At 38.2% G+C, this 13,666-nt stretch overlaps 2 protein-coding genes across 2 annotated transcripts; both read right to left on the reverse strand.

The window, feature by feature from the left end:
- Nucleotides 1–413: 413 nt before the first annotated feature.
- Nucleotides 414–5,566, reverse strand: LOC116298139 (uncharacterized). The gene is made up of 3 exons (XM_031706516.2): nt 5,458–5,566; nt 2,778–3,842; nt 414–1,407 (listed from the first exon to the last, which is right to left on the reverse strand). Exons 2-3 carry the CDS (start codon nt 3,830–3,832, stop codon nt 669–671), a joined length of 1,794 nt encoding a protein of 597 aa, XP_031562376.2. The 5' UTR covers nt 3,833–3,842; nt 5,458–5,566; the 3' UTR covers nt 414–668.
- On the reverse strand, nt 5,458–8,746 carry LOC116298132 (uncharacterized). The gene is made up of 5 exons (XM_031706506.2): nt 8,579–8,746; nt 8,275–8,363; nt 7,140–7,216; nt 6,815–6,950; nt 5,458–6,480 (listed from the first exon to the last, which is right to left on the reverse strand). Exons 1-5 carry the CDS (start codon nt 8,718–8,720, stop codon nt 6,376–6,378), a joined length of 549 nt encoding a protein of 182 aa, XP_031562366.1. The 5' UTR covers nt 8,721–8,746; the 3' UTR covers nt 5,458–6,375.
- Nucleotides 8,747–13,666: the final 4,920 nt, after the last annotated feature.

The raw sequence follows: 13,666 nt of genomic DNA on the forward strand, positions 1-13,666 counted from the left end.
CGGGAAAATGCTTCCGAATAATATTTTAAAATACCCAACTGTCCTGCATGGGGGTATTTTGGACAAAAATGCCTCTACTCCTCCTCCTCCCTTTCCATATCCGACCTTCAGAAATGTATCTTATTTCATAACGATCCTCATCTTCTTGTTTGATTAAGACATGGGAGCGTCGATCTAGCGCCTTTGGGTTAGAGTTTGGGTAGAACGTCCTTACAGTGCGAATCGAAAAACCGGGGGCACCTAGGAATATTTCAAGAATGTTCAATAGCCAATCAGAAGCGTTATTGTTATCTTTCCGTTATCTTGTGTTTAGAAAGTCAATTCTAATTGGCCAAAGAAGAATAGAACACGGTTTTTCGATTCGCACTGTAAAGGTTGTCAGTACCAAGCAATCGACCTTCACAAACAACAAATAACAAACCAATACTTTATTGCGTCTTAAACAGATTTTTTCTGTTAACAAAATATTATTTTGCTGTTTAGTTTTGCACCAAAAAGCCGCAATTATTATAAAACTATTCTCTTAGCTGCATAGAATATTCGGCAAACTTTAAAATCAATTTTAACTACAAATTTTTCTTCCTATACTTGCGCACTTTTTTTGCACGCAGTTTTTTATATTTTAAGAGCACACCTTCAGGCTTAAGAAAACAGAATATATTAAGGATTTATTTTTTAAAGGCATAAACTGCCACGAAGACAGCAACTGCAGCAACAAGTATGGCGAAGATCAGAGGTGTTGCCAAAGAAGACTGCTTTTGTTCCTCTTGCAACTTCTCTTGTTCCTTCCTTGCATTCTTTGCCATCGTTGCAAATGGACACAGCTCTGGTGACTTGTCAGATGTAGGATTGTCTGCTGCTTTTTCTGGTTCTTCTTCAACTTTGGTCTTCTTTGTTGTACTTTCTTCTTGTTCATAGCCAGCCAGTGCATCAATTTCTCGGAAGATTTTGATGTTGAACATGAAAGCAAGGTTTGCTTCCTCCACAATCTTATCTGATGTTTCTTGGTCAATCTGCAGCTTGTCTAGCTGTGAGCGGTAGATATTCTTGAATTTCTTTGGTTCAGCGACATTATCAAAGCAATAAAAGCGAACACCTTCTCCAGTTGAGGGCAGATCCATAGCTTTGGTCGCCATTTTCTTCAAGATGAGCCCACCAGACAGATCACCAAGGTATCTTGTGTAGTGGTGTGGGATAAGCAGTATGGGATCTTCGTTGCCAATCTTCTTCAGTCTTTCTACATACTCCTTGGTAGCATCTGTTAGCTCGATTCGTTCTTCCCAGTCTTCTCCATAGTAGAAGGCCAAGTCTTCTTTGATCATCTCTGTCCTTTCTAGTTCATGAGGGAAGTGGATGGCTTTTATGTATTCGTTGTCTTTGTGTCTCCTGCTCTCCTCTTCCAGTGCTCTATCAAAGGACATACAAATATTCAGTAAAAAAATATAAAGGTAGTGGTATATAAGAAATGTTTCAAATATAGGAATTATTGTGGGGATGGGTTAGATTCTACATTTCTTACTGAAAAATTTAGCCTAAATTATCAGATATGCCTATGAAAATCTTTAGATTACACCAGTGAAGTAGATTAAAGTAATTACAATATCGTAAAATCCCAGTTATAAGTGCCCCCAGTTATAGGGCCATATGCAAATATCATTCCAGTTAAGCCCCCCTCCCCCCCCCCACCACCCTAATTTTAAGCACCCTGCTGCCCAACCCATGGTATCTCGTGTTTATACACAGATTTGAGATAACACCACCAAAAACTAATGTTCTCGACTAACAAACCTTGTGTTCATGAGGAAACACGAAATCATTTTCCCATATAGATCCCTTGCATGTGATGTCAAAGCAGCTTGATCTTGGGGACAAAACAAAAGAATTTCAATCTCCTGAGTATTGCAACCTTTTGTTTTGTTCCCCAAATTGGGCTGCATCCTAAAGTGCCGCAAGGGGTCTATACATGTAAGGCTGTGTTCATGTATGGCGGGGGGGGGGGGGGGGGGGAAGGTGAAATTGAGGGGGGATTGGGAAAATTTTGGTAGGAAAAAGGGGGGGATGTTTGGAAGAAGCTACAAGCCTTGCTTAGGGGGATCGTATTTTTTTGCATAACTTTAAGGGGGGTGTTAAGAATTATTCTGGACATTTCAAATTTTCACCTGCCCCCCCTCCCCCTGCCATACATTATGAACGGTGAATTTATTGAGAAGTATTATGGTACTGAGGAATAATATTATGAGTTGATATAATATTCAGTTTCCAGTTGTTCATATTCTGTAACCCCCTTCCCCCCAACCCCTCTTCTTATGTGATTGCTTCAAAATTCAAAACCCCAATGTTATTGCCCTATTAGCAATTCTGAGGTTGTCAAAAACTGGCATTACAGTGCATTTTGGAGCTGTTTTAGGGGGCAAAATAGCCGCCTTGTTGGAAACATGTTTTATGATGCACACTACAGTGCTTACTCAGCCCACTTTTATCCTCAAGCTCAGAATGGCTAATCTTCTATAACCTGCACCTCCAATAACGAGTAAAACAATATTTTAAGTCACAACTAATAGATTATGATTGTCTTTTTTCCTGCTCTTATCTATTCACGCTTTGAAGGGTCTAAAAATACAAATGAAATTATTATGTATAATATGCAGACATAACAAACAAGTATCTGTTTACATGTTTTAAAGACCCATTATGTTACCATGGTTATAACATGTCAAGGTTTTTTAAACTTTCCATCACCAAACTACATGTATAATAAACAAAATATTTTCTCTTACTTGTAAACAAAATAGAGATCAGCAAGCAGCACACGATACCAGTAACTTTCAATCCGACCCTTGATGAACTCCTTGACAAAGTGGACATTTTCTGCCTCCCTGTGTACCACTTTGGTACCTTTCTTTAATTCCTTGGAGAGTTGGATAGATGGTTCAGAATCTGCAACTTTACCAGCAGCCTGCATGAGGTTATCTTGGATGGTGGTCTGGAGAACCTCAGTCCATCTTCGAAACTCTAGCTTCTCAATCAGTGGGCGTCCATCACTGCAGATGGTCTTGAAAGGACATCCATCATTTGCAAACACTGGACATTCTCCCATATCCTCTCTGAGCTCTTTCGAGAGGTTGTGCACTTCCTTCAAGGTTTGAAGAAGCTTTGCCCCATGAGATTCACTTCCTGCAAATGCTGGAATTTTGGAGAGTTTTTCATAGACTTCAGCCATGCTTTCCATTCCTTTGAATGGACAACCATCTTTGAATTCAGGGCATTTCTTAATGTCAGCTGTTGGGATAAGCTTCTCTTCAATCTGTGCAAAAGGACAGCCTTTATCAAATGCTGGACATGATTCACGGAGGGTTGTCAGGTCAACAGACTTGAGTTCTTCTGGGGCTGGTGTGCCATTCACTTGTGGAGGTGCAGTCTCACTAGGCTTTTCTCCCGATTCTACACCTTTGTATGGACATTCAAGCTTTTCTGGGACAGCTTTTACCTCTGAAGACATATCTGATTCTACACCTTTGTATGGACATTCAAGCTTTTCTGGGACAGCTTTTATCTCTGAAGACATGTCTGATTCTACACCTTTGTATGGACATTCAAGCTTTTCTGGGACAGCTTTTACCTCTGAAGACATGTCTGATTCTACACCTTTGTATGGACCTTCAAGCTTTTCTGGGACAGCTTTTACCTCTGAAGACATGTCTGATTCTACACCTTTGTATGGACCTTCAAGCTTTTCTGGGACAGCTTTTACCTCTGAAGACATGTCTGATTCTACACCTTTGTATGGACATTCAAGCTTTTCAGGGACAGCTGTTACCTCCTCTGAAGACATGTTTATTTTTCTATGATTTGAATAAAAACATCATGAATCAATATACAAGGCTGCTTTCATAATGTATGGCAGAGGGAGGGGGGGGGCAATGAAATTGAGGGGGGATTGGGAAAATTTTGGTAGGAAAAAGGGGGATGGGAAAATTTTTATCAGAAAAATGGAGGGGATGCACTATTTTTGGAAGAAGCTACAAGCCTTGCTTAGGGGGGATCACATTTTTTGCATGACTTTAAGGGGGGGTGTTGAGAATTATTTTGGACATTTCAAATTTTCACTTGCCCCCCCCTCCCCCTCCCCCCCCCCCCCCCCCCCCCCCCCCGCCATACATTATGAATGCAGCCTAACATACTTGTAAAATGAAACACAACTTTTGTTGTTTTTTGTTACATTAGGATAAGATGCAGAAAAGAAAGAAAAAAGCATGCATTATTATATCATCTTTCCACATGACTCAAAATCCACTGAGATAAAAATGACAATGAATCAGTGATCATATTAGTTGATCTAACGAGAGAAACTAATGAAGAATGCAGAACACAAGAAAAAAATCAAAAAAAATCAAAAACACCTTTCTGCTATATACATCTTCTGTAATTCTGTCAGGTGAAACTGCTGTAACAATATGGCAGCTGTTATGTGTTGGACTGTTATGTACTGTTTTATTTCAAAATTGTTATTTCAGGAGCCACAATTTAGGGAAATCATTTGACCACTTTTTAAACTCATCAATCATCATTGCTTTGGTGGTTGCTATGGAGAATGCTGAAATAGGTATTATGACGAAAAACTACTTCTCACAGCCAAACAGACTGCTGATATTTCTTAGGTTTAATATGTTGTGAATAGCAGTTATTTTATAACATTATGTACACCTTTTCCAAACAAATGTGGTGGTCGATATTCAAGTCTAAACATGTCTAGACACCACCATAAATGAAAAGTTATTATTGCACAAGATAGCAAATTCGTTTTCAATACTTCATCCTATACGTTAACTTTGAATAAAGAATATTTTAATAAACTAAATTTCAAGCTGAATACCATAGCAGTTTTTCAACCAAGTCTTTTGCACAAAAATTTTCCAAAGAGTAAGACTTAGCTAAGCAAAATAGGTATGAATAATTGAGTTAATCGCATTGAAATAAAAAAGAATCAAAGGTAATTCATGAGGAAGATTTAATAAAACATATTGACTGTCTACGTGTAGGTTTTTCGTGGCTAACGCCTCTCTTCAACAGGATTACATAATCGCAAAACACTTTCGTAAGAGAGATACAATTTCACTCTGATGCATATTAACTACAGCCTTTTTCTTTATACCGAGTCCCCAAAATTACTAAAAAGAAAGCCTTTCTGACTCCTTTTTCGACTTTTTTATCGTTATTCAGTAGCCTTCAAGAGCAAAGAGCTGTATTAAGTACTGTATTAACTCAGCTTATTTAATTAATTCCAAGTACTTGGTCGAATTTAACTCACGACATTTGTCGATGTGTCTTGGCAAAACACTGTACGTTAGACGCTTGACACCTTTATTCAGCTTTACAATGTATACTAACGTATTTTTAGCGCTTTGATTTTACCCTTACAGTAAGCTATAAGCGATAAAGAAGGCAGTAAACACCTACCTGGAAAAGCGTCAACCGAAGAACAAACACTGACAAGAAACAATGGTGTCTACGTTTCTCCAGCTTGAAACGACAACGATAGACTGGGCCGAGTAATATTCATAACCTTTATACCCTAGTCTTTGTCACATGACAGGGTTAAAAATAGATAAAGAATTGCGAAAGTCATAGTGCGGAAGTTACTCAGCAAGTTTAATGGGAAAAGGAAGTTCTTTTTAGCGTTGTCTCGTGGGAAATTGTTGCGGGCTTCCTGTGGAAAGGGAATTGCTAAAATTGTTACAAATAACCAAAATTTTCTAAAAGTTCAAAAATAATTTGAAGCAAATAGTGTTAAGATATTTTTTAAGCGAAAATGTTTCTGGTCATCTTTCTGTAATTTGAGAATTCATTCCACATTTATTTTTTTTAGAATGACTATGCATGGAAGCTTCTAGGAATGCCATATGATGATGCAATATGCTATATTTAGAATAGCGAGATACTTGGATTTCTTCGCTGCTCATGCAGAAGAAAGAGACTCCCTAATGGAGTTCTGAAAATGAGCTGCAAATATTATCTTGTGAAAGAAACTTCATATACCTTACATAGTTTTTCTTGAAATTTATTGCAAACTCAACTCCAGGGGTTTTATTAAGTATTAAAATGATAGGATGTCAAGAACTGCTGGAAAGTCTAATTGAACATTTTATAATAAATTACCAAGCTATTAATGGTAGTTTAAGCTGGATAATTTTGCTCATTTACTAGATGGAGCATTCTCTGATTCCTGACGCAATAGCCTCACTTCTATGTATGCTCATTAAGGGTACCTATATGGGTTGAGTCTGTAAAAAGAGCTAGCTATTGAGAATGATGTCATGTCTATCCTTGAAAGTTTCATTCATGCATATCACATTAATCAAGTTTTACATCTTTCTGTCATTCTGCTTCTGATTTGAATTTCAAGGCTACACTGTTGATGCAGTATCTTAGTTCAGTAGGTGGAGGGCCATCATTGAATACATGGCCAAGATGACTGTCACACTGAAAAAGAAAACAGTTATCAGTACATTCGCTGAGATATGTCATGCATTTTTTAAGGTAAAAAGTAAGGTAAAACCTAAAAAGGATAGCCACCTCCTTGAAATCATTCTGGATCTGTCCAGGGATCCATCAGATCCAGTGGATCCAGGGGTTGTCAAAAGGGGCGACCAATCACCCCCCTTTTGCTCAAATTTCTCAGTATGTCGTTCATAACAGACACTCCCCTTTTCCTAGAATTCCTGATAAAACCTTAGTAATAGTCACCCCCTTCTAAAATTCCTGGATCTGCTTCTGCTGACACTGCTGCATTTACTTAGTATAGATATACACATACTTGTCTACAAAGAACTTCAATTCTGATCATCCCATGGCTTTTGTCAGTGATTTCCTTTACCACAGATTTGTCGTTGTCTCTCAAGGCATCATAAAATGAAGGCCAGCCAGAGCCAGAGTCAAATTTGGTCAAAGAGCTGCAAAGAAAAGCAAAAATTTCAAAAATCAAATAAACTTGACAAGGATTAATGTACATGTAGATTATATCTATCTAAGGGATAGGTGCCCTGGGGGAGGAAGAGATGTCCGTAAAAAGTTGCATCCCATGTAAAAAATTTTTGCACTAAATATGTAATATTTTTTATGCAATTTAATTATTCACTTACCTAAACAAATCTGCCCCACAGCAAACACACTGATAGACACCTTTTCCTTGTGACGCATTGTACTCCCCAGACCATGGCTGTTGAAACAATCAATAATTCAACATTAGATTATCTATACAGTATAGTTACAGTTAAATAATATCCTGTTCGTAATTAAAAGTATTATATAATTGGGATAGTACGCATGCATGCACTGATTGGTCGAAAACTGATGCTATCTGTGCACGCAAAGTTTTACTAGATCCTGCGACCTTTCTTTTTGCGTAAATAAATTCAATACCAAAAATAAAATTAGAAACTATATAATAAAATGAATAAAATAGCTTTTTCCATGCTCCGTTCAGTAATAAAGCATGGAAAAAGCCATTTTATTTGTTAGTTATGACATGACATATTTCATGGTCTTTATTGATTTGTTTATAAATATGCATGGAAGTTGTCATAAAGGCTTTTAATATACATTTTCATTGTTTCAAATATGCAATATTTAAGAAATCTAGTACTGTCTTAATTATAACAGTATTTAGCAATAATGCAAGGACAGCCAATCAGGATCAGAGGGGCTAGTGGCTTTAGCCTTTCTACGTTTATCTCATATATGTGGTCTACTATTCTGGGTTTCAAATTTAAGCCCCTCCCCCTCCCCTCCCCCCCCCCCCCCCCCCCCCCCCCCCCATAATTTTCAGTATACTATGCAGTTTTCATAAAGTTGCATGTAAGGTGTGTCCCAATCCTCTAGAGACATCATACAAGCTAGGGAATACCATAGAATCCTGGTTACATTATCCTTGAGCTTATACACGTTCGTATGGGTTTTTGGGTGGGCTAATAATTGGGGAGGCTTATAACTGGGGGACTAATAGGAAGGAAAAAACTTCTGAAAAAGCTTCTTCAAATTGTCAATATGCTACTAATAGGTTTGTATGGTGTACTCCAACAATGGACCAGGCTTATAACTGGGGGAGGAGCTTATAAAGAGGAGGAACTTATTGTTAGCAGACAGGTGTGTTTAGAACTTATAACCGCTTATAATTTTGCCATACACTCCGTCTTGGAATAAAGAACTAGTGCCCCAAAAGCTGTTTTCATGTGAACATTTCAAGACAATTAATCATTACTAGTAATTTGAACTTACTGGTTCAGTTCCTTTCTCTCTGCACACGTGATATTGTTGAGGATTAAGTTTGGCCCTCCATTCTTGATCAGTGTTTTTTACCAGTAATCCTGATTATGAATGAGGATTCAAGTATTCATACGGGGGAAAATGAGATTTCTGGAGGATACAGCATTGCAATTTACTACTCTACTTTAACATGTATGAAATTATGAATTAAATGGTCTCAAAATTCCAATTTTATACCAAAAGCAGAAAAAGTGAATAGCTTTCATTGACACGCGATTTTCCCACTTCGTACATGGATAATTTTTAATGTGCTTACCTGTACTCAATGTGAGGGCTCTAAAAAACACTAGTCTTTTTGTTTTTATAGCAGACGTAGTCTTGGAAGATAGCAACAAAGAAGGAATAAGAGTTCTTTGAGCCAAGATTCTTGTCAGAAATTTTGTTGTTTTGTGCGCCATCTTTGATTATGTAACAACACAGGGATCCCAATTTAGGTCAAAACTGTTCTTATCACTAGGGGGCATTTTGCGCTTTTTGTGGGATCTTATATAAAATGTTTTAAAATTGTCGAGGGGCGCTGCTCTAGCTTTTGTTAGCTTCAGTCTTATTTCATTATTCATGCAGGTATCTACTGACTTTTTTTTAATTTTTCCACTTACCACTTTCACGCAAAATGTGCCCCCTGTGGTCAGAAAATGATTGAGGACTGCTATTAGGCGTGGAAGCGCAGAAGTGGTATGATGAAAATTAATATAGAAATGTAGATGAGACGCTGTCCATGAAATATGAAGTCAAGCGCAAACCCCAGTGAAAGTAAAGAATAAAGAAGTTGGAACTTGCGATCAATAGGAAATAAGATATTTTAGATTTCGCTCAGTGCTTTGTTTGTCGTTGACCTTGGACTGAACGGTGAAGTGGGTCTGTGCAGGCAGTATATGCAGCCTACGCGAACCTAGACGGCTCGGGAGGGCGGGGGGGGTCGCAGCATGTAAACCACGTTCAATACACCGTTCATAAAATTCCAGCTTAATGTCAAGGCGGCTTTATATGTAACACGTATGATACAAAAATATGCTAACCAAATATACACGAGGATGGTGTAACTAAACGTTGCATCAATGGGTCCTACATTGGCCAGCAATTGCCTAATAAATAAAACGGTAGATGGGCGGAGAGTGTTACTCCCAAATAAAATTTATTTTTGGGCTTTCTGTTTTTGGAGGAAGAAGACCACAACATGCAGTCTTTTAAGTGTCCAATACGCTTTTTGGGAAAGTCATTCGCGTTCCCGGGCCTGCTCTATCGCCAGCCTGAGGAAGGCATAGTGCGGCTGGCAATAGCGCAGGCTCTGGGAACAAGAATGGGAAAAAGTATCAAGGTATACACAGTTAATATTCATTAACCAATTCACTGAAAATTATATCGACGATCACTGTCTGCAAATACTTTCCAGCTTGATAAGTACAGCTGGTCTAATTTGGGCCCAGCATACAATATGGTTATGCCTCTTGTTCCTCTGTTATTATGTTCGTCAAGTTTGTCAGCGCATGACGAGGCTTCTGGAAGAAAAAAATATCGAAATAAGAAAGAGAGGTTGAAACGAGAGCGTGAATTATTAAAAGTAATACGAAGTAGCTATATAGTTTGATTCACCTTTTGGATACAGCCAGTAGACATTCTAGAGCCTTTTCTCTCTAAAAAAGATAAACTGTAATTACACTTACACGGCCCACAACATATTACTGAGAATTAGGCTGGGTAGCGGCGCAGAGGAACATAGCGAGTGCATCGAAATACAAGATTGAGGCTGAATGATTATGAATGGATTATCTCTTACTTGACTTGGTTAAACAGAATGTTCCCTGGAAGAATGGATCGGTAAACGGATCCCCTCTACGAAGTTTGCTGAAAAAGTAAATAGTAACGAAAGTACGACTTAACCTTATGAGTTTAATATAACTAAAATAAGGAAAGGAAGCGGGGAGGGGAGGGGAGCGAAGGGGGTTAAAAATTGGTGTTAATTTGCCAAAGAGCCCAAAGATGTTAAAAAAGCGCTGTCCATTTTTTAAAAGAACAATTTTTCTAAACCATGCTCGACGATACAGGTGATAAAAGCCCCTCTAAGACTTTCCACCCTTTTTATTTCAACTGAACAACTGTGCAACCTCATCCCAAGTGAAATACCTTTTTCTTTCCGCCTATGGGAAGAAATGACTTTTCAGAAAATAACTTAGCAATAACTAAGAAAATAACAGGAGATTATGCCAGACTGGACTTACCTTCGAAGACTCGGCATCGCGTACGACACATTGGTGCTGGACCTCCTTTTACTGCGCAAGGGCTTTTCCAGTAATGACTCTGTCTGAGAATCATCTGAAGTCTCGCTAGTATCATCCACTCCATCGCTGAAAACCTCTTGGTCGCTATTAGGAACCAGGGCTGTTATATCTGCTACCGAAATGCGGTTAACACCTGATTAAAAAATTCAAAAACTTTTCTTTTAGTCGTTTCCCCTTTTCTTTATCCCCGCCCACCCTCCATCTCTTCTTTTATAAAAAAACGACGAATTGCACAATTTGTTTTACCCGCTCTTTTTACCCTACAAACGCGTCCTAGAATGATCAAAGTTTTATGTAATAGATAAGTATAGATGAGTCCCTCCTTTTGCAAATATACAGCTACTTCAAAGAGGTAATAAGCGATAGGAGATAAGTCATCCCAAGATCCAAGAATACCTGGAATGACTGGTGTTTCTTATCATTATTCTTGTCAATAACACAGAGGTTATTGTTGAAATATTTGGTGTTGTTTGTAGTGGATGAAAAATACCTCGATTACTCGTATTTAGTTGTGTGCCCACATACAGTTTCTTTTGGTCGTATAATTGCCGATCCGCCGATCGTCATTCTCTAGGTGTATCAGCAAGTTTGAATCGCGTGAACAACCTAAGAGTAAGAACGAACCCAACTCATGAATAATACCTTGTAAATGACTGGAATCAAGGTTTGTTTCCTTAGAAAATATCGTAACGATGTTCCCCAGTTCTGTTGCTGTGGTCTCCATGGGAACAAGCTCAGCAGTTGTGACCTCCATGAAGTCAGGTTCGTCAGGGGGAGGGGTAGTGTCACAGGAGTGCATAGGGATTGGACAGGATGCTGGCGTGAAGGTTGTTGTGTTTGTTGGCATGGAAACCATATCGATCGCAGAAGAGATAAGTTTGGAACTTTCCAATAAATTATAAATGGTTGCTTGGAGGCAATCTTCGACAGCTTTGAATTGGCACTAAAAATATACGGATAGACAAGATAACAGAAATAATGATACTAGAAATGCTAGACTGTTTGTCAGAAAACAGCAGTCCGTGGACTTTTGCTATATTACATTAGTAGTTCTCAATAGCACGAACGAACGTCAATTAAGGCGTTTCCATGACCTTCCATAGAAACATATCCTTGCTTGCCGGACATACAATGTCATGGGAAAAGTTTTGATTGCGTTGACGGCACGAAAGCCCTATTGCTTTCGTGACGGCAAATTGTACGATTGCGCGCCTGCTATTGAGAACCGTAAATAAAACCGGACCACCGTGGTAAGGGAAACTTCACATCACATCAAGCAAACTCTGCTAAGGTATCCTTCGACAGCAAACTGGCGAATGAGTAGAATCAGGTATCCTCACTTGAATGAATTTACTGGAAGGCAGTGGGAAGCCCTTTAAATGTTACGCCATGTTGTACAGTGTGTACGTGCCCCTGAAGCCAGTACCCAAAGTTCTCCACTTATACGATAACAACTCTAATACATTTAAAAAAAAGCTTTATACGATGCTAAAAATACCTTCACTTTCTGTTCAACTTCTTTTCCAATTCTCTCAATATAAAACTGCCGTTCGCAATGTAGTTGTCTCTTGAGACACACATTTTCTTGGTTGACCGCGTTAATTTGTACACGGGCTTCTTCTGCAAGAAAAGAATGGACTAATTTCCTTGAAAAACGATTCTATGTACGAATTTCTACGATAGAAATTTTTATGTTTTCGCAAATTTTAACAACAATTTTGATTGGGTCCTGTCATACCCTTTCTTTTGTCTTTGTTTTCTTTCGGAAATATGTTTCCCATCGGTCCTAGTACTTTTCTCGACAAAACTTCCTAAAAAAGGTCGCAGGGAAGGGGGAGTGAGGGGGGGGGGGGGGGGGAACGGGGGGGGACGGGGGGGGGGGGGGTGGACGGGGGGTTTCATTTCATAACAATTACTTAATTTTCGACTTCAATATGGGGAAGTGACAATATCAATAAAAATGATAATAACCTGAATAGTTTATTTCATACCATAAAAAGGTGAAAGCATTATGAGAGTGCGTGAGTCCAAAGTAAGCATTAAATTCAGTTTAACCCACCTAAAGCAGTTGCTAGTGCTCTGTTATTAGCTTGCAGGCTCCCATACAGCTCATCAAAACTTTTTCCTACACAGGTTAGAAAATAATAAACAAAGAGATATAGCCATTTGCCTTTTTAAGTTTTATACTGAAAACTGCAAGCATCACTACCGTGTTTAAAACATAGAACATAGAAGCTGAAGACCTGAAGATATTTCACATGTACCATTTATGTTCTTTTTTTTTTTTTTTTTTTTTTTTTTTGAAACCCGACAAATATCATTATCATCAATAACGACAATTTAGAGGCCTCAAAATCTATATTTCATCGGTCATCATTATTTAAAATATATGAAAACAAAATAACAATGCAGTAAACTTAACAGTGTATACAAATCATTTACCTTTTTCTCTGTGGGCTTTTCTTCTTCTTCTTGATTTTCCATCTTCTTTGCTTCGCACGGAATTAATTTTTTGAGGTTTTTCATTTTCTATTGTTTTTCCTTCTACATAATTTTCTTTTTCTTCGTCTCTCAACTTTTGCAGGTTACTAGGATCTAAGCTAAAGCGCTGGACCATGAAGATACAGGAGAAGGAAAAAAAAGTAAAAATTTATGCAGTGCTCATCGTTTACTCAAAGTTCAGCTCTAATGACAAGAACGACTATCTGAGGGAGGAAAGAATCGAGTTGCTAGTCTACATTAAGTTTACTCTGCTATTCAAAGCCACAGAAGAAAGCTGGATCCTTGTTAAATACTCAAAATGAATCAAATAAACTTGTTCAGCTGATAAACAAATTCAAATTTAGTATGCGTGATTTGGAACTAAATATAAGCTTAGTATTCAACTTTAAAATTAATCCTGAGCTTTACCTTGGGCTGTTTTCTTTTCTTTGGCGCTTGTTTACTAATATCCAAGCTTCTCCTGGTTTTCATAGCAGTGAAAAGCAATTCTTTAGAGCCGATAAAGAAAGAAAATGAGAGAAAAAGGAGAGAAATCTTGACAAGATTAGCCGATCAAAAACAGA

This window comes from Actinia tenebrosa, unplaced genomic scaffold (genome assembly GCF_029948245.1).
Source record: "Actinia tenebrosa isolate PJP-AT-01 unplaced genomic scaffold, QUT_ActTen_1.0 PGA_scaffold4__44_contigs__length_22323623, whole genome shotgun sequence".
NCBI classification, from domain to species: Eukaryota; Metazoa; Cnidaria; class Anthozoa; order Actiniaria; family Actiniidae; genus Actinia; species Actinia tenebrosa.